Here is a 22,840-nt window from a genome sequence, read left to right as displayed (position 1 = left end):
TATCCTGTCCACGGCAGGCGACACTGGACCAGGAAGCAGCTGCTTGCTTGAAATTTCCGGCGCTGCCTTGGGAGCCGGGGCAGGGCTGTGAGTATCCATTGTGGCCAGACCAGATACCCATCAGCAGATGGAGAGGGCCCCACGGCAGGCGGGGAGCAGTGGGTGCCGTCCGGAGAGCCTGCGTCTGCCTGGAGCCCGGGCCTGTCCCGAGGGCAGGGTGGCCACCCTGCCTTAATCATTTTCGAGTCCCCAGAATTCAGCCAGTGTCTGCAACTCACCAAGGCCACCAACCAATCCATAATGTTTTAACTGAGACACAGGCCCTTGTTCTTGGAGAGCCCTCCATCCAAGGAGTAGGTCAGTGCATGGGCATGACCGCAGGTGCACCCGCGCGTGCACACGCACACGGAGGAAGCGTGACATGATCTTTTCTAAGTCTAGAAAAATGATTTTCTGTTGTTGAAACAGAACAAGTAAAGCCAGGGTGTGAGATTCTGCAATCCCCTGGGGCTCTTTCTAATCAAAACACAGTTGTTTCCCTCCTGGGCTACACAAAGCGCCTCCCTGGCCTCCCAGCACCCACCCGGAGCCCCTGCCTAGCTCCTCACTAAGCCCCCGAGACCCCACAGCAGCCAAGCTCCCGTGGCTCCTCTCCTCTCTGTCTCCCCCAGAGCCAGTTCCATACCTTCTTCCTGGCGCTGCAGGCCTTCGAAGGGGAGACAGGCCATTGCCCTGGTCCTGCCCTACCTCTGTCTGGCTGTGTCCGAGAGGCCAGGGGTCTGAGATGACCCAGATTTGGGGCGGGGTGGGATTGTTCAGGGCACCCCTGTCCCCCTCACTCCAGGGCTTGAAGCCCACCTGCAGGAGGCATCTCGGCAAGGCCCCTTCATGGTTCTAGAAGTCCCTGGGCCGCTGGGCGCTGAGAACCGGGGCCTGCTTGCAGAGGCGATGGCATCATCTTTGGGGCAGATGATTTTGTCTCATCAGTGGCCATCTGTAGCCAACTTTGCTCATTCGAATTTCCAGAATGAGCTTAGGCCAGGAGCTGTTCAGGAAGGGGAAAGCAGGCTCCCTGTTGGCCCTGAATCTGGAAGCATTTACAGCTGCTCTGGGTCAGCAGTGGCCTTGCCCCAGCATTGACTGGGGGCAGGGGCAGGACGGAGACCATACTGTGCAATTCGGCGGACTCCCCTTCCTTGGAGCAGTATCTCTGGTAAGGAACCCTCACCTTCCTACGTCATCACGGCAAAGAGCAGGAATGGGGTTGTGGACCAGGAAGCGCTGGGCCAGGAGACATGTTTTGGGTGTGACTTTAGTTCTTGCGTTTGTTGATCTCAAGAAATAAAGGAGGTCCTGCCCCAGGCCCCAGGGGAACCTGCCTTAGAATGACTGGATTTAGTCCATCACCCCAAAAGTGCCTCACGTGTCCCCAATGGCAGAGGCGCTGAAATTATAACCCCATCTTCAAGAAGATGGTGTTAGATTCATGAGGACCTACTATGTGCCTGGTGCTGTGCCATGCCTGCTCTCAAGGGGCTTCCCGTCTAGTGGAAACACACTGATCAAACAATGGTAAGTGCCGTGCTGTGGGGTCTGTGAGGGCACAGTCCCCGTGCCCTGTAAAGAGTCATGATTCCTGGTTTTATGCCGAGGGATCGGAGGCCTAGAGAGCTGAGTCACTGGCCCAAAGTTGCGCAATTGGAGAGAGAAGCAGGTTTACAATCCGAGGCCCGTGTTCTTGCATTAGGGCCTGCCAGGGAGGACAGGACAGGCAGGTGTGACGTGGCAGCCACCAGTGCCCAGCTCCAGGCTGTGCCCCAGGAGCTGGGAGAAGGGCTGTCACACCGGCAGAGGGACAGACATACTCTGGGGCTCCTGAGGGTGAGGGCAGAACCAGGACTTGAGGTGCAAGTTACAGGTAAACCGACAGTGTAAGTAGCCTGCCGATGCCCCAGGTTGTTCCATGCAGAATAACAACTAGGGTCTCAGTTGTAACTAGTTATATATAGTTGTAGAATTATAACAAGTTTTATATGTAACTATAGCTAATTATATATATGCATAACTATAGTTGATACACACACAGCAAACTATTTTATCTCTATAAAACTCGTTATAACTAAGCCCATCTCCCAGTTTATAAAAAGCTCTTACAGGCATAACTTTCATAACAGCCCTGCCAGGTAGGTCATTGCAACGCCATTTTTCAGAAGGGTAAACTGAGGCCTGGGGAGCTCGTGACTGCCGAGGACTCTCAGCTGAGCAGGCAGAGCAGGGACTCCAGTGCAGGCCTGTCTGACTCCACGGCCTGTGAAGGGAGCCCCTCAGGGTGGAGCAGAGGCTGAAGCAGCCCCTGTGGCAGGACTCCTGTGCCCCTTTGGGGCTGCGCTTGTCACCTGTGAGCCTTTTCAAGACCCTCTCAGAATCTGAGACTGAGACACCTGGACTCAAGTGCAGCTCAGAGAAGACTTAATGGAAGAGGGACTCGGCTCCTGGTCCTCAGAGGGTGGGGATGGGGGGGGAGCACCCAGGTGAGGAGGGCGGTGCCAGGCAATACAAGGTGCAGGGCAGGGGGCCCGATTAGCCCTGGAAAGGGCAGCTGGTGCAGACTGGATCTGCCCCGTGGGCAGCGGAGGGCACAGTGCTGTGGTGAGTGGGGACACCTGGTGGCTGTACACAGGGCCAAGTGGCCAGATCACTGGGCACCTCTGTCCCGGCTGAGGGCTGACTCCTCTGGGCCCTGTCATCCTCTTGCCCACCTCTCTGTCTCACTGTCCCCATGGCCATCCCACTGGGGCTCCCGGAGAATCAGAAGAGCCGGCAGAGGCAGGATTGGACCTTCAGACAAGGTCTGCACCACCAGCAAACACTGTCCCCAAGAGCTGGCCTGTTCTGCACATACCTGCCCCAACTTCTGCATCTTAACTCCCTGTCCCCCCATGACTTTGACCTGAGTGCTCCATCCCCTTTGGGGGTGCCATCTGTCCGACCCTGGCCACGCTCCCTCCTCTGCTCTACAGACTTTAGGGGCCCCTCCCACTTCCCCCCAAGACCCAGCCTGCGCCCACTCGGGCACTCCCGCGGCTTGTCATGGCCCGTGCTCCGGTTGTAGTTGAGGCTGCCCACCCCTTTCTGAGCATGCGCCCTGGCCCAGGGAGGCAGAAGGCCGGGCAGCCGCCCAGGAGGGGGCTGCTGAGATGAACAGATGGGGAAACGGAGGCAGACGGCGCAGGCCTGCGGGGCAAGGGCGCCGAGGGAGCTCCGTGGTTGACCAGACGTGCGCGATGTTCCTCGTGGCCCTTTCTGTCAACCTCCGCTCCCAAGAGCGTGGAGGGGTCCGGGGGACAAGTCTCCTGGGGACTGAGACTGAGGAGAAGGGACTGAGGCCCAGTTTCAGGAAGAGCAGGCCCGGCAGGACTGGGGTGCGTGTCCTTGGCTGAGCTCCCCGAGCTGGGCCCTGCGGGGCCGGGCAGGGGCCTGCAGGAAAGATCCGACCCCCACCCGACGGGCGGCCCTGCCCCTGCCCCTGCCTGAGCGGCAGACGATCAGATGGGAGCTTAGCTTCCGCTTATCTCTGGGCACCTGGAGGGGGAAGTAAAGGCAGCGATTAATTGTACTAGGCGGGCGGTTTATGCAGCTTAAGTTCAGATAAAAAGTTTAATTATCCCTAAGCCCTACTACAAATTAATTAGCCTTCCATATCGGGAGGGTGAGCTTCCCCGCTCCCGCCACAGCCCAGACGGCGCTGCGGATTGAGAGGGTGCTGGGGGGAGGTGCGCAGGGAAGCTGGGCCCCAGCCCCGCCGGCCAGGGGCAGATGGCTGCCCCCCCGCGGTCCCAGGTAAAGTCCGGGTGTGAGCCCCACGTCTGGGGCGAGCACCGTAGCTCATCGGTACCTGGGATGTCGCCCCCAGGAGGGGCTTTCTTGTCCCTTCCTTTCCTCCAGGCGCAGAGCCGGGAGAAGGTAGGAGGGCAGGGGCCTTATTGGCATGAGAGGAGGGAGGCCAAAAAGGGAACAAAGACACAGCTTCCATTTTTTTTGAGGCCAGGACATTTTTCGTTTTTCTTTTTCTCACTCCTCTCTTTCCTCAAAGTTCCGCAGAGAAAATAGGCCACCGAAGCCTTTAGGACTGTAAGGCGGGGCCCAGGGGGCACCACGGCCCCTGGCGGGCACGATGGGCCGCAGCAGCTGCCACTGGATGGCGAGCGGTCCCGTGTCGCAGGCACGTCGTCTCTGCAACAACGGGTTTTCTTCATTCGCTCACACGTTCCAGCAACACTCACTGAAGCGCTTGGAGCAGGGGGATGACGCCCTGGGATGTGTATTTTTAGAAGACGCTCTTTGTAAATTAAAGGGGAACAAAATCGGGAGCGAGAAGCCTGGTTAAGAGGCTTCTGCCTAAGTCCAGTCTAGAAACCATGGTGGTCTGAGGCCAGGGTTTATTTAAAGCCAGACTTATTTAAAGCCAAGCTCCTACTGTGCGCCAGAAGCGAGCATTCCAAAGAGTAACTCATTTAATCCTTCCAATAACCCTGTGACGCGGTACCGTTGTTTTATCAATCGCAGGAAACTGAGGGCAGGGAAGCCAAGTAGAGCGCCCAAAGTCGCCGGCTGATAAGTGGCAGGGCCAGGGTTTGCTCCAGGTAGCGTGGCGCTGTGCGTGTGGCGCTGTGCGTGTGCCGCTGAGGCGGGGCGACGGGAAGGGTGAGCTCGGCTGACTCCGCAGGGCCTCCCCACCCCTCTCCGGGCCCCAGGGAGCAGATGGGAGGACTGCGCAGGGCAGTGGAAACGGACCCACCTGGGCTCGAACCCAGGCGGTTCCGCCTCTTGCTGCCTGAGTGATCTTGAGCAGGTCACTGACCTCCCTGGGCCTCAGCCCCGCATCCCTCTGAGGGGTAACCCTACCGGATACGTGGGGTCATTATGGGACCCCGTGACGCACGTGAATTTCCTAGCCCAGGCCCTGTCCACTTGTCCCCATTTCTTTGACTGTTTCCCCTGTGAGAGGGTTTCCAGACAACTCACCACCCCAGCCCCCCTCCTCTGGACATGGTCCAGTTCATCCGTGTCCCATAGAATATATGGTGGCCCGAACTCCACACGGAAGTGGCCTGCCCCAAGGGGGCCGCATTCCCCCAAAGTCGCTCAGTTATTTTTTGGTGGAGCTGGGTGGGTCTTGAACCCAGGTCACCTGACTCCAGAAGCCAAGTTCTCAACCGCTTCGCTGGCGGCCACTCCTGAGGATGGTGGCTGAGAAGCAAGCATGGTGTCTGAGTTCCTAGGAGCTCTCGCAGGCCTCGACGCTAGTGGCATGACTGAGACAGTTTGAGCCGGGACAAAGGCCTGGACACTGAAGGAAAGGAAGACAGTTCTGAAGATGGGAGCCGACTTCTCGGGGTGTGAGAGGCGTAGGTGAAATCATTCATTCGCTCACCAAACACATGCCCACCGCGGCCCAGCCCCAAGGCCCTCAGGTGTTCCCGGGGTGAGGAGCCCATTCTTCTGACCGTGCTGGAGCCCACGCTGGGGCCCCCTCACGACAAGTGACTTGGAGCCTCACTATTTCAGCAGCAACGATTCCTGGTCCTCCTAAGCCTGTTTCTGCTCCAGAAGCCATGAGATGGTGTTTCTGGCTGTGGCCAAAGGAGTTTCACCTGCTCTTTGCTTAATAAGTCCTTGAAATTATCTCAATAAAGAGGAGACTAGACACTTAACTGCTGTGGAGAGTTTTACCGATTGGAGGAGAGAGGCCCTGGCCCAGCTGCCCGGGGCTGCGGGGGACCCAGCCAAGTGGTCCCAGGGGGCAGCTGCCGCAGTGTGAAGTACTTAAGGGTTTCTCGGAGCAGCTCCGAGAGGAGCCAGCTCTGCCCCAGAGTGGCTTCCCGGCTCAAGGGCCTGAGTTTTGGAGCTCGGGGTTCTCCCTCTCTCAGCGTGGTTTGTAGAAAAGGGATGAAAGCAAGAGGAGTGGGTTTCATCCCAGCTGTACCCGCCCGAGGGCAGTTCACCTCACACCTCAGTGGCTGCGTCTGGAGAATGGGCTCTAGGACGCCATGTTCACAGGGTCCATGTGTAAAAGTGCTTGTCAATTAGAGCCCGGCCGGGCGTGGCTCGGCGGTTGAGCGTCGGCCTAGGATCCAGGGGATCGGGGTTCGATTCCCGGTCAGGGCACATGCCCGGGTTGCGGGCTCCATCCCCAGTCGGGGGGCATGTGGGAGGCAGCCGATCAATGACTCTCTCATCATAGATGTTTCTACCTCTCTCTCTCCCTCTCCCTTCCTCTCTCTGAAATCAATAAAGATATATTAAAAAAAAAAAAAAGTGCTTGTAAATTAGAAATCTCCACGCCAGTGGAAGGTGGGTTTGTTACGTGTTATTTATTACCACGAATGAGACCGTGTTGCTTTTCTGTTTAAACTTCACCCATGGCTCTTGGTTGCGCCGTGTGATCGGGCCCCTGCCTACCGCCCCCACCCCCTTTTGTGTAACTGCTTCCTCCCCCAGCCCCGCTGGCTCTTTAACCTTGACTAGAACAAGCTAAGCCCCTTCTACCTCAGGGCCTCCGTATTGTCTGTTCCCTCTGCCCGGCACACTCTTTCCCAGGGGCGAAGGTCCTTTCAGATCCGTTTAAATGTTCTCTCCTCAGAGAGGCCGACCCTGACCACACTCCCAACCTGGCACAGCACCCGTGTCCCCTCCAGAGAAGTACCCACAGGTCAGGGTGGTCTTATGAGTTCACTTACCTGTTTATGGCCTTCACCTTGCAGGGTGTTGGCTCTGTGAACATAAGGGTCTTGTCTGTTTTGTTCATTCCCGGGTCTTATCGCAGCACCTGACACATATCAGGAACTCTGAACAGTTGTTGAATGGACAGATGGATGGATGGATGGATGGATGGACGAGTGAACTAGTCAGTGATTGGCAGGGGACTCTGACTTGTTTCCCCAGTGGCCCCTCTTCCTTACACCTGTTTCTCTCCCCCTCAGATATGGAGACATGGTGCCCAAGACGATTGCTGGAAAGATCTTCGGGTCCATCTGCTCGCTGAGTGGTGTCCTGGTCATCGCCTTGCCGGTCCCCGTGATCGTTTCCAACTTCAGCCGGATTTACCACCAGAATCAGAGGGCTGACAAACGCAGGGCACAGAAGGTAAGCCCGAGACCTGGGGCGGGGCGGGGCTGCTGGACCAGAGTGGGGCCTGGCCCTCTGCCTTGGCACCTGTCACAGTCTGGTTGCCAGGCCCGGAGTTCCTGGGGGACTTCAGCAGACGCCCTCGGGCTTTGAAAGGTAAGGTAGCTTCATGTCCCTTCCTCCTACCAGTGCATTCCAGCCCCAGCCAGCTGCAAATGCAACAAGCCCTCAGTGATCCAAGGCTGATTATCTCCTTTTTGGATATTCTGTGCAATTTCCTGGGGCCCTGGCTCCCCTTCCTAGATCTCAGCCACCGCCACTCGGCAGTGCTCTCGACGCCTCCCTCTCCCAGCCCGGAACTGCCTGGGGGACATCGCTTTTCAATACCCGACAATAGCCTACCCAGAGCACAGTGACAAAAATAAATCTGCTGAAAAGAAAAATGAATGAAAGAACGTTCCGAGGCCGTGGAGTTCAGGGGCAGACGGCACAGTGGCTTTAGTCACCTCGGGGTGTCTCAGGGTCAAGGCACAGAACTGCCATGAGGATCAGGAGCAGAACTGTGGGCCCTGGGAAAGTTCAGTGTGTCCAGTGTCCCCTGGTGGCGCAGGCAGGGTGGGGGGAGGCCCTCATGCTTCCTTCCCGAGTGGGGAGAGACAGCAGGAAGCTCGAGTGTGTGGACAGAAGCCGCCTGTCCTGACCGGTCTCCCCTTCCATCCAGAACAGCTCATCCACGCCCCTGCACCCCCCACCCTGCCTGACACCTGGCCAGTGAAGATTCTTAGATGGTGGCTTTTACCAGGAAAGGGGAGACAGAGAGGGTTGCCATCCCTCGGAGCATGTCACTCCAGGGAGACTTCCGGGTGCAGCGGCCACAGGGACCTCAGTGAAAGGGTCACTTACGGAAGCCTGAGGTTTGGTGTCCCGACTTTATTCTTTCTTTCATTTCACTCCACAAACATTTACTGAGCACCTACTATGTGCCAGGCCCTATGCCCTGCAGCTGAGCTGCTTCCTCCTCGCGTGGTCCCTGCGGCTGGCCCGCCACCCACAGGGCAGGCCCCCCGAGGCGGGGCGGAACGCAGGTTTGCAGAGCCGGCCTGTGTCCTGAATGACATAAAGCCGCATGTGCGTGTGAGCCAGCTCCTGAGTGTATACTGATTTACATGTAATAATGCTTAATAATAGAGTATAGGTTGCAAAATTATATAGTAAATCCCAGCACACGGCCTTCTGTGTGACCTTGTGGCCGCCCCTCCTCGCTCCGCTGTCTCCCTGCGAGATGTATCCTGGCTCATCCCGACCGGGGCCTGTTCTGCGGCCGGCCTGCGCTGCTCTGTGCTGTCCCCTCGCATCCCCCAGTGCCCGTTTCCTACCTTCTCACCCAAGGTCAGGGCTCCTCCCCCACTCCCCTGCTAGCCACCCCAGAAATAGAAGTCTTATCTCCTGCCTGTTCCCGTCAGCAGCCAGCTCGAACAAGCTCTGAATTCATGATGCCGTCCTGAGCAAGGGGCAGGGAGACACTGGGCTCTCCTTTCCGAATTCGGGAGCCTGAGGCCGAAGGCCCAGGGGGCCACCTGCAGCCCCCACCCCCGCCCGCCAGGAAGGCGAGGGTCAAAGGAATTCTCAGCTCGCCCCGGAGCCTAGGCTGTGCCCACAACAGCCGCACCCGAGCTGCGCTCCCCCGGGCTCCCGCCCCTTCCATCCTCGCGCCCCCGCCTGCCTCCTAGAGCATCCCATCCACGCGCAGGATGGAACAGTGGCCCTTTCCCCGGGGAATCTGCAAAGCTCGGCCGTGTGATTAAATCCAGGAGGAAGCAGCTTTGGCACCTTCCTCCCTCTGCCGGTGCCAAAGATGAGACTCCCGCCTTCTGCCCCCGCCGTCCACCCCCCTCCTGCTCCCCTCCAGGCTCCCTTTGAAGTCAGAGTAAATATTTACAGCGTTTTCACTGCCCTGGGTACTGTCTCCCCTCAAGGTTGCTCAGCTCTCTTCCACCTTCTCACCTTGGACTTCCCGGGAGAGGGGGGAGAAAAGAGAGACAATACAAGAGGGGGGAGAAGAGAAACTACGAGAATACTGCCTGCTTCTCGCATCCGTCACCGGGAGGCGAGGAAGGGGCGCCCGGGGGACCAGCAGAGGCTTGAGCAGAGACCATTCCTGGGACTGCAGCCAGGGTGGCCGCATCCTCCGTCCAGACCCCTCCTCCAACCCCGGCATCTCCACGCCTGTGGAAAATGCAGCTTCCCGGGCCTGGCGCATCAAGTTTAGAAACTTGCCGGAGGTTCGGGGGAGGAGGAGATGGATGGTATGGAAGCTGGGCCGGAAGACCTGAGCTGGCCTTGCCAGTTCACCGCCCGCCTTGCCCGGATCAGTCACTTCCCCGCATGCCCCCCATTTCTTGTCTTTATTTTCTTAAACCATCACCCGAGGATATGTTTTTATTGATTTTTAGAGAGGAAGGGAGAGAGAGAGAAAGAGAGACACAGCTATCCGAGAGAAACATCCATCGGTTGTCTCCTGTACGTGCCCCGACCAGGGATTGAACTCACAACCTGGGTATGTGACCTGACCGGGGATCAAACCTGCAACCTTTTGGTGCACAAGACAACGCTCCAACCAACCCAGCCACCTGGCCAGGGCCACTTCTCGTCTTTAAAAGAGCCGAGGTGACCTCAGACTCTCATGTCGTCCTGATGGCCGATGGGAGTGAAGCTGGCCGGTCCACACGATGGAGCCACTGCAGCCTTTCCCTGCGTGGGTCTCTGACCCAGGCCTGGCTTCCTTCTTCCTGGGCCCCACGAGCCCGCTTGAGCACCTGCTCAGTGAGCAGCTCTGGGCCGCACGCAGAAGGCAAAGATATGTGTGAGCCCCAGACGCCGGCCCACAGGGGCTCAAAGCCAAGCCACAGAGCCTCCCCAAATTTCAGGCTCTGGGTCTGGTTCTGTAAACAGGTTGCAAACCTCTTTATCCTGCGTGGGAAATGATTAAACGATACAGTACATTTGATATGACAATCTGTTGCTTTAATGGAGCCCAGGGTAAGATAAGATTAAAAGAAGTGCCACAGAGGAGAACAGGAGAATCTTTCATCTCTAGAACGTAATGAAGACAGACCCCAGACGCGAGAAAGGTCGAGCTCTAAGTGGCATGATCGAGTTACGCAAGGCAGTAATGAGCTCGAGGCAGTTGCATTTCCATAGGCTACTCAACACCCAGTCCGGGCCCAAAAGGAGAACATCCCCCGTAAGGACCTTGCTTGGAGGCAGACACTGGCTGACCGAGGGCTGGAGCAGGACCCCAGGACTGAGGACTGTCCTGGCCTTGAATGAATGTCCTGGCTCAGAGAGAGGACACTAACAGGGCTACTTACCATCCTTTCTCCCCCACGTCCCCTTTCCTCCTCTCCGTCTAGGAGAGCGTCTTCCTCAGAAACCACAGCAGATCTTCCAAGTTCAAGTCCTGGCCTCTTCCGTATTTGGAAGCCAGGGAAGGGGGTTGAATTGTCCCTGCAGGGACATGCTGGCCACTGGGCGGCTCCCAGGAAACAAGAGGTAGAAATTGTCCTTTGTGCTTCTGTGGATGGCCCGACTCGGAGTCCTTGGCTTCCTTTTAGCAGATGAGCTGGCCCAGGTGGACACTAGGAGGGGACACTTTCCCGTGCTGGGGAGAGGGCGAAAAGCAATGGGAATGGACGCGCTGACATTCCCAGAGGCAGGAGGGGGGAGCTGAGCCCCCTGCCCCAGCCGAGCCCTCTGAGTGCCTGGGGCTCCTCTGCATCCAGTGGCCTGGGGCTGGGGCTGCAAGAGCACATGCCTCGGGCTGCATTTTCCTAAACCAGCAGGAACCCCTCTGCTGGTGCTTCCTCCCTCTCCCAGAGGCTCTTTCCTCTGTGGCCTCACTCTGTGGTTCTGCTGCTGACATAATGACACCGATTGTGACCATGAGGGAGGAGAGCAGCCAGCGGGAGCGGTGTGTCCAGCCCCTCCCTCTGCTTCTGCAAATGAGAGATGGGCTCCGTGGAGAGGCCACCCACCCTCGAGAGGCCACCCACCCTCCCGCGGGAGGCGTGCTGCCCGCCGCCCGGTGGGAGCCGGGACTTTTCACTTGTCCTGGTTGGAGCTGACGTGCTGTATGGAAACGCGTCCCACCCTCCCCTCCATCACACGCACAGACACACACGCTCCCACACTCGCCCCCACCCCCATACACGGCAAAAATAGGCTTAAAAAGCATATACTCACACACCCGTGCACGCACCCACTCCCAAAGACAGATGTGCAACTGCACATTCATTCATTTATTTAAAAACTGCTAGGCGCCGGGGATACATCAGTGAAAAAATCAAAAGCTCCTGCCCTCACGGAGTTTATGTTCTGGGGGGGAGAGAGACAGTAACGGGACAAGTATATAAAAGGGATACCACCTTCGTAACAAGTGCTAAGGGGAACACAGAAAGCGGAGAGTGAAGAGGCGTTGGGCCCATATGCACACTTTTTGCTTTTTTCATAAATGACCAATATTGGGGCACCTGCTGTACGCAGGGACGTGCACTAGACCCTTGTGGGGGATCACGGGAGTAACATATGCTCCTTGAAGAGCTCGAAGCCCATTAGAGGTGAGAAACACCCAACACAATACTGAGTCAAGAAAGGTCAGGGAACTTCTGGAAGGAGAGGGGACTTTGATGAACAGTGTTTCTCCTGCCAGGGTGACACCTGGGCTGGAGAAGCGAGTGGAAACACCTGGGAACTCTGATCATGACACTGTCTCTCAGACCCAGTCCCCGGGCCTATGAACAGAGATCCATGAGGCTGGGGAGGCAGCCTCCTCCCTTGCATCTGAAATCACCTGGGAACCCAGTGTCCCTGGGACACCCCTTGCTCTGCTTTGCCAGGGTCACAGTCCTTAGACCTCACTCTTTGATTATCTCTGCCAATCACAGAAAGCCCGCCTTGCCAGGATCCGTGTGGCCAAAACAGGCAGCTCCAATGCCTACCTGCACAGCAAGCGCAATGGGCTCCTCAACGAGGCCCTGGAGCTGATGGTAGGTGCCTAGAGGACCTGGGCTGGGGGGTGGAGGGGATGGGAGGGGCCTAGAGGGCCTGGGCTGGAGGGTGGAGGGGATGGGAGGGGCCTAGAGGACCTGGGCTGGAGGGTGGAGGGGATGGGAGGGGCCTAGAGGGCCTGGGCTGGAGGGTGGAGGGGATGGGAGGGGCCTAGAGGACCTGGGCTGGAGGGTGGAGGGGATGGGAGGGGCCTAGAGGGCCTGGGCTGGGGAGGTGGAGGGGCTGATGGACTTGTTTTCTTGTCGGGGCACCAGCAGTCCCTCCTCAAAGCCCCAGTTTGAACCCTGAGGACATGTTCCCAAACTTTCCCCAGGTAGCATCTCCTCCGCATTCCTCTCTCATGGGATTGTCACTGCTACCCCTAAACCAGCTTTAGACTAAGGACCCCAGCCCAAAGGCTGGCGTGTTCTACGGTGACCCTAAAATTTGCTTCACCCAGATTTTTCTGGTGCCCTCCTACCGCTGTGGGGAAATGAGGGGTAGAGAGAGGGAGACTCGCAAGCTCTATACTCGTCTCTCTTGCTGTCTCGCCAGGGCACCCCTGAAGAGGAGCACATGGGCAAGACCACCTCGCTCATCGAGAGCCAGCACCATCACCTGCTGCACTGCCTGGAAAAAACCACTGTGAGTCCCGCCCACTGCCGCCTCCCTCACCCCGGCCCCTGGCCCTGTTACGAGGGTCCGAGCTCAGAGAGCTCTACCTACATCTTCATCCTGGGCCCAGCTTTGGAGGTCAAAATCTGTCCCCTTCAGATCCAAACGGTAGTGATGAGGCTCCCTCAAGCCTCGGGAGGAAGACCCCAGCAGTGGGGCAAAGTCACCAAGGTAGGGGCCAGCTGTGCCCTGCAGCAGCGCTGAGGAGGCCATCACCCCAGCCTCTCCACCCCTGACACCAGTCCCATGGCCCACTTCCCAGTTCTGATGGGCCTCCCTCTTCAAAACTAGGCCTGAATTCCTACGAGACTGCTATGTGACAGCAGAGACAAGTGTCAGTCCCTGTCCTGTCCCTGGGGCTAGGTTGATGCCATGTGTGGGTCCCTTTGCTCCCTACGTTCTCTTCACAGGGGGCAGTGAATAAAGGAGGCAGCACCTATATTTCCCTAAGCAGGGATTTTTATTGTGACCACTTCCTCTTGGTCACCCGCCACCCAGGGAGCTCAGGGCGTCACCGTTGGAATGTGGAATGATGCCTGTACCTCACTAACAGACGGAGGAAGGGCAGTGGGCCCGTCCTGGCCCCTTGGCAGAAAGTGTTAGGAACAGTAGGGAGGGAGGAAAAGTCTGGGTAGGCAGTCAAAGAGACTTTTCTAGAAACTCCCTCCCCAGAGAGCCTGCAGCCAGAGCTCAGCACACTAAGGAGGAACTTTCAGCTTCTCCACGTTCCACATCCCGGCCTCCCTGATGTGGTTTGACTCTTGCTATGAGCCAAACGTGGACACTACGGGTGGCAGCTGAGCCCAGCGAGGACTTGCGCGAAATGGGGAGGTGCTCTGAAAACGCATGTTTCCAGACTTACCAAATATTTCTTAGGGTCAGGAACTGCATACGCGTAATCTGGAATTTCAAAGACTCGGAGCTTGCCAAAGGGATAGGCCCGGCCCCAACTGCCCTTTCCAAGTTGCATGTGTTGGGTAGAATGGGTGAAACGATTTGGGTCTGAAGGGCTGGAATGTTGGCACTGAAGAAATGAGATTTGGACATCTAGGGGTGGAATGTTGGCATCCAAGGGGCGAATGCTGAACTTGAGGGAGAGAATGTCGGATTGTGGGGGTGGGATATTGCAACCGAGGAGGTGGAATGCTGGGTCTTAGGGGAGGAATGTCGGGATGGAAGAGGCAGAAATGTTGGGGTGGGAGGAATGAACGTGGGGTCTGGGCAGGGTCATGTTGGAGCCAAGGGTGGAATGTTGGGGAGAGGAGGGGGAATGCTGGGGGCAGGGCTGGAATGTGGGACTCCAGGGTGGAATGCTGGGCCTGAGAGGCTGAACATCAGCTCTGAGCTTGGGAATGCCGGAATGTACAATCAATGGTGTTTCTATCTTCTGTTGGCATGTTGTCCTGTAGGGGTTGTCCTATCTTGTGGATGATCCCCTGTTGTCTGTACGAACGTCCACCATCAAGGTATAACTTTTTAAAAATTAATTGATGTTTCCCTCTCTGACTGCTCTGAGTCTGTGGATCCTTCACGCGCCCCTGGTCTGGTTCTCTGCATGTGCTGTTGACGCCTCTGCGGCTTCTCCTCCCACTGCCGTCACTCCCAGCACCAGCTCAGGCTTTGTTTTTCGTGAACCGTCCAGCTGCCTTTCCGATTCCCTCTTTAACTTCCCCAGGGGCTTGGAGGGGGTGGAGGAACATGGCACCTGTGTTGGTATCCTGGGAGTGTCCAGGGCCACATCTGGGCCACCTCCCCAGCTCCACAGGGACGGCTGGTATCTGGGTCAGGGCTGGTCTCTGAGCTCTGGTCTCGTGCTACCTCTCAGACTGTCTCTGCACCCTGGCAGCCTTGGCCAGATCGTTGGTGCCATAGATGTTTAGTCACCTGGGGCAAACAGTCATTTGTATTTCTCTTGGGTTCAGCTCCAACCCACCCTGCTGGCCTCTAGTCAGGAGGCTGTTAGCATTCCCTTCCCATGCTTACCTTTGACTTAGGGAACCCTATGCCTCCAGGTATCCATAGCCCCAGGTACCCATATCCCATAATCAGGTGAAAAAAACCCAAAACAATAATTAAAAGAAATCATGACCCTGACAGCTTGACCCTCTGGCCTTCAAGAGGAAAGCTCTCCCAGTTCTGTGGGTAACCCAGCACCTTTCTGAGCTTCTGTCTCACGCTTACCCAAGATTCCTGAGGCTCCCTCCATTCAATCCAGAAAAGACAACCCAGAACACACCACGCACAGTAGCACCTCCTTCCCTGCCCCCCGGGGTCCTGTGTGGAGCCTGTGGAATAAGTCCGGTCTCTGCTACTAAGCCCCTCCATGTTTTCTGTACCCCTTCAGCTCATGCTGGAGATGGCGTGTGAACCACATCATGACTTAACTGCAGCCCCCCCTTCAACTTGATGGCCAGGGCTGCCCTCAAACCCTCTCCCCTTCTTCACTTGATGCCCATCTGTGCCCCAGGCAGCTGGGAGGCAGCCATCGAGTCCGGGGGCTTGTGCCCCTCCTTCCTACCTCCTTCCTACGTCTCCTCCTCCTGCTTCCCACAGAACCACGAATTCATAGATGAGCAGATGTTCGAGCAGAACTGCATGGAGAGTTCAATGCAGAACTACCCGTCCACAAGAAGTCCCTCGCTGTCCAGCCACCCGGGCCTCACGACCACCTGCTGCTCCCGTCGTAGTAAGAAGACCACACACCTGCCCAACTCCAACCTGCCGGCCACCCGCCTGCGCAGCATGCAAGAGCTCAGCACGATCCACATCCAGGGCAGTGAGCAGCCCTCCCTCACCACCAGGTGGGCGCCTTCCCTCCCGTCACTCCCAGAGGCCCACCCACAGAACTAAACCATCTCAGCCTCAGGAGAACCCCTAGCCTTCCACCCCCTAATCTAATGCATCAGGTCACCCCTAGCTCCCCCACCTTCCTTCTCGCCCTTCATACACTTTGGGGGTACTGTAAGCAGGCTTTGGCCCAATGTGTGATTAGATACCAGAAAAAATAACTCCCCCCAAAAATCCACAAATGGCCTATGCCTGTGCAGAGAATGGACCAAGGAACTAATTTGCAGACTTGTGTAAGACACAGCTTGTCCCAGGCTGACTTTGAATCACAGACTGACTTTCCCTCCTCCCTCTGCAAATATTTAGGTCACTCCCCACCCCTCCAGTGAGTTGCAAGGAATTCAGGGAAAATAAAAGTCAAATGATAGGTACACAACCCACCGAAGGGGGAAAGCTATTCTCTGAGCCCAAAGCCCAGTATGCACGACTTTGCAGTTGCTAGTAGTTTAGGAATGAAGCTTTGGATGGATGATTATGGGCTGATACCCAAACCAGAGCCGGAGGGACGCCGAAAGCTCCCCCTAGTTACCACGAGCTAGAAATGTCAGGGGTCAAGAAAACTTTGGGCCACTAGCAAGAGGCACTATCTTCAACTCACCCTTTTTTTTTGATCCCAGTCGCTCCAGCCTTAATCTGAAAGCAGACGACGGACTGAGACCAAACTGCAAAACATCCCAGATCACCACAGCCATCATCAGCATCCCCACGCCCCCAGCGCTAACTCCCGAGGGCGAGAGCCGGCCGCCCCCTGCCAGCCCAGGCCCCAACAGGAACATTCCTGCCATAGCCAGCAACGTTGTCAAGGTCTCTGCCTTGTAAAGCCACCGGACACAGGGCCAGTGCGGGGGGTGGGAGTGAGGCGGGCCGGCATGTTGGTGGGTGGCCACTAGGACCACCCTGTCCCCCTCTCCCCTGCTCGCATCCTGCCTGCCCCATTGCCCCCACCCCCACCCCCAGCACTGAAACTCGTGCCTGGAAGGAACAAGAGCAGCAGGGACCCAGCCCTGTGGTCCAGCCTGTCACTGGGGCCAGAGGAGGGGGCAGGGTAGGGGATGGTGCCGAGGGGGTGGAGGCTGCTGCCTGCCAGGACAGGTCCCGGAGGGGGACCCTCAGACCAAATAATTGTTTCTGGAGACCCCAGTGAGGAAAACACGAGACCAAGAGCAGCAGAGGCTGAGCTGTCACATGCAAAACAGGAAGGAAATATAACACTGTGTATTTAAGCACCTTTTCAAGGCTCTTAATGGATAATATTTATTCATGGGAAAAGGTGGAAACCAAACCACCACTGGATTTTTAGGAAACGTTTTCCTCCGTGGACCCAGTACCTTTGAACCAAAACGATGCATTTTGTGAGGGTCGTTTTTTTTCTTTTTTCCCCTTTTTATAGCAAAAGCTTTAGGCTAAGGAGCCAGTTACTGCTGAGTTCTCTCTCCATCCCCCAGGTGGGGAGGTAACTGAGCCTGGGCCCCCACTGCCCAGCTGACCTGCAAAGCTGCCGCGACCACACAGCGGCGTGTCCCGGTCTGTCCCTGTCCCGTCTCCGTCCCTCTCTGCTTCACCCCTGGCTGTTTGTCAGTTGTCCAGCGTCTGTCTCTACATGGACCCCGGTGATCCTGACATGCCAGTGCGACCTTCCCCACCGCAGGCACCTGCAGCCGTGCGCCTGGAAGTGTGTTAGTGTGAATGAAGTTGTGGGGGAGAAAGGAATGGTGCCAAGAGAGGGTTCCGGGAGGAGGGAAGTCCCCCTTGGAGGGCTCAGTGCTCCCCCCATGGCTGGAGCCGCCAGGGTTTGCAGCTTCCGTCTGGCTTATACGGGGAACGGGGAACGGCCTGATTTATCACACCGGGATCTTGAGAAGGGGAATAGCCAACTCTTCCCCGGTGGAGAGAGGACAGAAACCCGGGCACTGCTGCCACAGGCCATTGGCTCCCACCATGAAGCCCATCCCGAGCTCCGCCCAGAGGCCTCGGGAGCATCTCCCTGGAGAGAGGGCAGCTTCGGTGGGGACCACACAGGCTGCAGAAGGTTAAGCCCCTGTACCTCGTGAAGGGTGCGCCAAAGTGTGAAAGCAAGTAAGAGATTCTAGATGATTCTTACCTGGTCTGAAAGGTGTCTTGAGGTCTGAAGAGTCTTCAGGCCTGATGTCCCTGAAGACTCCTGATATCCGGAGTGGGGAGCGAATATTATTTCTGGGAGCCTGGACAGTGTTTCTGGTCACATGGCTCCCACCCTGGTGGGGCTGGAACAGCATTTCTGGACTCCTCTCCATTCTCACTGCTTGTAGCGGAGGTTAGTGACAAAGCCCTCCCTGGCATCAGGGTTAGTGACAAAGCCCTCCCTGCCCTCATGATCCCCAGGTACCCTACTGCAGTCTCTCTAGCCTGGGCCCAGAGACACACGAGCCCTCAGGAGCTCTGTCCGTGTCATTCCACAGCTCAGCTAGCTGTTAACTGCAGGCCATCTGCCCGCCACAGCCGTCTAGGTGAGTTTCACTACCAGGAGCCTGAGAGCACCTTCGGCGCCTGCCCTATGATCCCAGCTCCACTGACCCTGTACAGGAGGAAAGTCACAGGGTTATAAGGTGGCACCTAACTGGCAGGTGGGCAGAGGGCGGGGGAAGGAAGCCTTCCACCTTCATCCCCCTGGCAATCCTCATCAACCACTGACCAAGTCCTTTCTCTGGGTCTGGCCTCAGAATGTCCCCCTAACACCAGAATGAGGTGGCTCTGGCCCTCTGGGCTTGGCTTAGGGTGCAAGTGGCAGGAAAGCTTTACAGTCCAGAGGAATATGTGTATACACAACCTGAACACACCTAAGAACAAGCATTTAAATTCAGTCACTTCATACACATGGGGCAGGCGGAGGACTGGGCTGAACTCTGTTCAGGGGGCAGACAAAGGACTGGAAAAGGAATTTTTCTTTTGAAAGCATGGGTAATGGAACAAAGTCAGGAACGTCTAGGATCTAAGCGTACATCCTAGGAACTGAGTGGGATGAGGGATAGAGGTAAATAAGAGCACGGCTGCCTACACTCCACACTGCCTGTGTTTGAGAAGACTCATCACAGCGTCAGAGCAACGACGGGTAAAATCCAGGACGCTTGACCCTGTCTCCAGGGAGCACGCAGAGGCTCCCACAAAAATTAATGAACAAATTTCAACCATCATGTTCCAAATAATTTCCCGATTTTTTACCCTAATGAGCTAAATGTTTTATATTCCTCCCGTTTCATTTCCAAATCCCACACTATGCCAGTTCCTAAAAGACCACTAGGCTGTCCCCTTCGCCTCCACCCCCCAGTGCAGCCTTAGGCACGGATAAGAGACCGCCAGATGCCAACCCAGGAGAGCGGCCCGTCTGCACAACAGAGTCCAGCCAGGCTGCGCCGCTGCATTTGGAATTTAACAAGAGGGCCAGTGTGCCGAACCAGCTTAGTCAGTCTCACTCACTGGCCAGTGACCGAAGAGCCAGACATCAGAGTCTTCCGGGGGCAGTGGCTTTCTGGTGCAATGACCCCAGGATAGTAGAAGGTTCTTCAAACCACCTGCCCCACTCAGCATTAGAGAGGATTAAAAAAAACCGCCAATAGGCTACATTCAGATGAATGGAAACTGAGAAAATAAAGTGTTGAGTGTATCAGAACCAGAAGAGATTAAAGAACAATTTACAGTAGAGAAAGCTGAGGCCCAGAGGACTTGCTCCAGGTCATGCAGTCATTCAGTGTCAGAGCTGGGACCAGAACACAAGTCCCTTGGCTGTTACGTCTAGTGCTTTTCCCCACGACCTCTCAAAGCAATGATGCTTCAGAGAAGACTCATCAAAGAATATATGCTATGACCAGAGATGTAATCTTATGCAAATGTCAGTACTCCTTGGACACGACCCTCAGAAACCACCTGACTGCTACCAAGAACCACCATTCCCTGGGTAGACCTGGCCCTGGGCTATCAACTCTCAAAAACAGGGGAACAAGTGAACAGTCAGGTCATTTGTGAAGTGCTCTCTCTTCTCAGTGAAGAGAGGGCTGGGAGACATTTCAAAGCATACCTCCTGTAGTCCTTTCAATCCTTACTAGGACCACTGGTGGTAGTAAGTCAAGGAACTAAATCCTTGATTGGCAGGAAGCGGCTGAGTGACTTCCCCCAGTTCACAGGGCAGAACTATGATTGCAATCCAGGGCCTAGGCACCGTGTCCTGGGGCTTTTCCTCCACGCCACGTTGCATTACCTGGAGGCTTGCTTATATTTTTAATACCTGGATGTCAAGGGTGGTGACTAAGGGTGAGGAAGCATTCCTTTCAGAACCATCCTGAGCCAGGACCCCTGAAGCAAACTCTGGACAGTTTCTCTTTCGTCTGTTTTCATAACTAGTGTCGAGCTCAGGACTAACTGCGTAGAATCCTGTTCAAAAGGCCAGAAGTTCTCAATGACAGTTGAACACAACTGTCTACAATCACAGGAGTGTTAAGATCAGCAAGGAGAGAAGTAAAATAAAGAAAAAGAATCTGAACAGAAATTAAGACAGTTCATGCTGATCTCCATTAATAAAAAGTGTTAACTCCTGGACGTGCTGAGGCATTTACCCAGTTTTCAATGATCCCGACAGTTCAGGATCATGTCACTTACTCTAGAGGCAGGGAAAGTGTACATTGAAACATGTACCTGGATTTTCTTCCTCTTTTTCCTAACTTTTTGGAGGTAGCCATTGAAACTGAGCTAAATTTGGATCTTGAGGTTATTAATGAATTCCAGTGGTCCAGACGCCCTCACTTCAATTACCAGGTAACTACGAGGCGGAAAGCTCTCAATGCTGGGATCTTAGATTACTAAGGCAATATTAGTTTCTCTTCTAAACTAGTCGACATGGTAACCATGACAAACAGGAAACCTGGAAGACTATTTTCCCTTTCTGATTTCCTTATGAGAGTTCATCATTGGCAAAGCTCTAAAATGACTGAAGGAGAAACAGTGTTATGACCTGTGGCCCTTGGAGCCCAAACAGCATCATGAAGAGCATCATTAGAACGAAGAGAGAGTGGTTATCGCCAAAAGAAAAGCTTTAAAGGGGTTCCTTTCGAGTCTTGTTTTCTATTCAGAATGTTCTGTGTTTCCTCATCAAGTGTGGGAATGACATTCATCTTGGGTTACGTCGCTACACTGGATGATGTCACTCTAACCAGTGTAGGGCACCGACCCAAGTCCTGGGGGCTCCTTGGACCAACAGACTATTTTACAAACCTGGGAGGTGGGAGGGATGGTATATTTTTGATAACCAGACATTCCAATGTAATGTTTTCCTTAGAGGTCAATTCCCCCGTTAACTGTTCTCGTGAAAAACATCAAGTGTGTTCTTTTCTATTTTCGTATAATAAATGGGCTTTGCTTACCAACATCACAATGGCAAAGAAGAACTACTGTACAAACCCGCAGGAAGAGAAACGTGAAAACTTTCTATGGAAAAAAAGAGAAAAAACTCTTTGAGTTTCCTGTCGTCTTCTTTTGAAACTGTAGTGCATATGTTAAAATGTGTATCATTTACAGTATTGAGTCACTGTGCCACTGCTGTACCGGATGTATCCAATCTGGATTAAACTATGTGCCACAAACCCTAAAATGATTGTGTGTATTTTAATACCAATTCCCTTGCTATACACCAGAAATAAGGGTGATCTGAACAAAGGGAGCTTTCGACCTTGCTAGAGAAAAGTCACAGCACCTTCTGGCCAGCGTGGCTCAGCGGTTGATCATCAACCTATGATCCAGATCAAGGTTTGATTCCCGATCAGGAAATGCCCGGGTTGTAGGCTCGAGCCCCAGTAGGGGGAGTGCAGGAGGCAGCCAACCAATGACTCTCTCATCAATGTTTCTCTCTCTCGCCCTCTCCCTTCCTCTCTTTGAAGTAAAAAAGGTATATTTTAAAAAAAGAAAAAGTCACAGCACCTGAAACTAACATAATATTGTATGTCAACTGTAACTGAAAAAAAAAAATGTTCAGTCACAGAATCTCCGAAGGATGCTTAAAAGTCCAGTCTAATCTTCCCTCCCCGCCCTGCCTCGATGTGAGCACCTCCTTGGACACCAGTGACCATTCTCGCTGCTGTGTCTTTTCGTCATGGATGTTCACTAACAGAGAAAGCGTTTGATTGCATTTGTCAACAGTTCTCCTCTGAGGCCAGCCCTGTATTATTGAAAGAGGTTCTGCCTTTCTGTACCAGTACTGGGTCTGCTAAGAACACATCGAGGATGCACTTCTTCATCTAAGCCACGGTCTCAAACTAAAAAGAAAACTCCAAAATAAAGGCTGTACAGGGTGCAGCAAACGCTTGGGGACCAGATTAGAGGCTCCAGTTTAGGTTCCATCACTTACTTACACAACACCACATCAGTCACTTTTCTCTTGGCTTCAGTTTGCTTCCTCATCTTAAACACGGGGGATTGGATGATGTATCTTGAAGATCTGCTGTAATCTTAACAAAGCTGATTCAGGTAGTAAGAGCAACAGGCATTTCCATGTCACCATGATGTGGCAACAACAATGGGGATCCTTTTCATTTCCCCACAACCAGATCCCAATCAAAGACAACTGTAATAGAAAAGGAACATCAGGGCAAATGCATGATGCCCAAAGGCCCTGGAAGTTGGCTGTGAAATTCATTTCATATCCTTGTCACCCACTAGGTGTCACTATAGGTCCATAGCTCAACCGATCTGGAGATAAGGGACTGGAAACCAGATGTGCTTTGAGCAATATGTACTCTTTTCATTAAAAAGCACAGTGTTAACACAGAGGCACAAAACCATAAACACACTCTGCCAAGACAAGAGAATCATCTTGCGCCCTGGCCGGTGTGGCTCAGTTGGGTAGAGCATCGTCCCATGCACCAAAAGTCGCAGGTTCAATTCCCAGTCAGGGCATGTGCCCAGGTTGTGGGCTCAATCCCCAGTAAGGGGTGTGCAGGAAGCAGTCAATATTTGTTTCTCTCTCTCCCTCTCCCTTCCCATTACCTTGTAATGGAGTTCCAATGTCAGCTGTGACTGCCACAAATGCAATTTTATTTTTTAAGATTAACAGGTTTATTTACAAACTACTCCCTTGTCTCATCCAAGCTGATCCACAAGTACTAACTCTTCAATTATGTTT

The 22,840-nt window shown here is 54.8% G+C and overlaps 1 protein-coding gene across 2 annotated transcripts in view; it reads left to right on the top strand.

Moving 5' to 3' along the window:
* Positions 1-16,515, top strand: part of KCND3 (potassium voltage-gated channel subfamily D member 3) — a 129,599-nt gene extending 113,084 nt beyond the window's left edge. Inside the window, exons 2-7 of one of the 2 annotated variants that reach the window (XM_016223305.2) lie at positions 6,984-7,146; positions 12,072-12,173; positions 12,730-12,819; positions 14,259-14,315; positions 15,403-15,650; positions 16,314-16,515. In XM_016223305.2, the coding sequence (XP_016078791.1) occupies positions 6,984-7,146; positions 12,072-12,173; positions 12,730-12,819; positions 14,259-14,315; positions 15,403-15,650; positions 16,314-16,515 (862 nt within the window). The remainder of the gene's footprint in view (positions 1-6,983; positions 7,147-12,071; positions 12,174-12,729; positions 12,820-14,258; positions 14,316-15,402; positions 15,651-16,313) is intronic. The other variant, XM_087828089.1, reaches the window with a different exon arrangement.
* Positions 16,516-22,840: the final 6,325 nt, after the last annotated feature.

Source organism: Miniopterus natalensis, chromosome 19, assembly GCF_054644295.1.
Source record: "Miniopterus natalensis isolate mMinNat1 chromosome 19, mMinNat1.hap1, whole genome shotgun sequence".
NCBI lineage: Eukaryota > Metazoa > Chordata > Mammalia > Chiroptera > Miniopteridae > Miniopterus > Miniopterus natalensis.
This window is presented reverse-complemented; position numbering and strand designations above follow the sequence as displayed.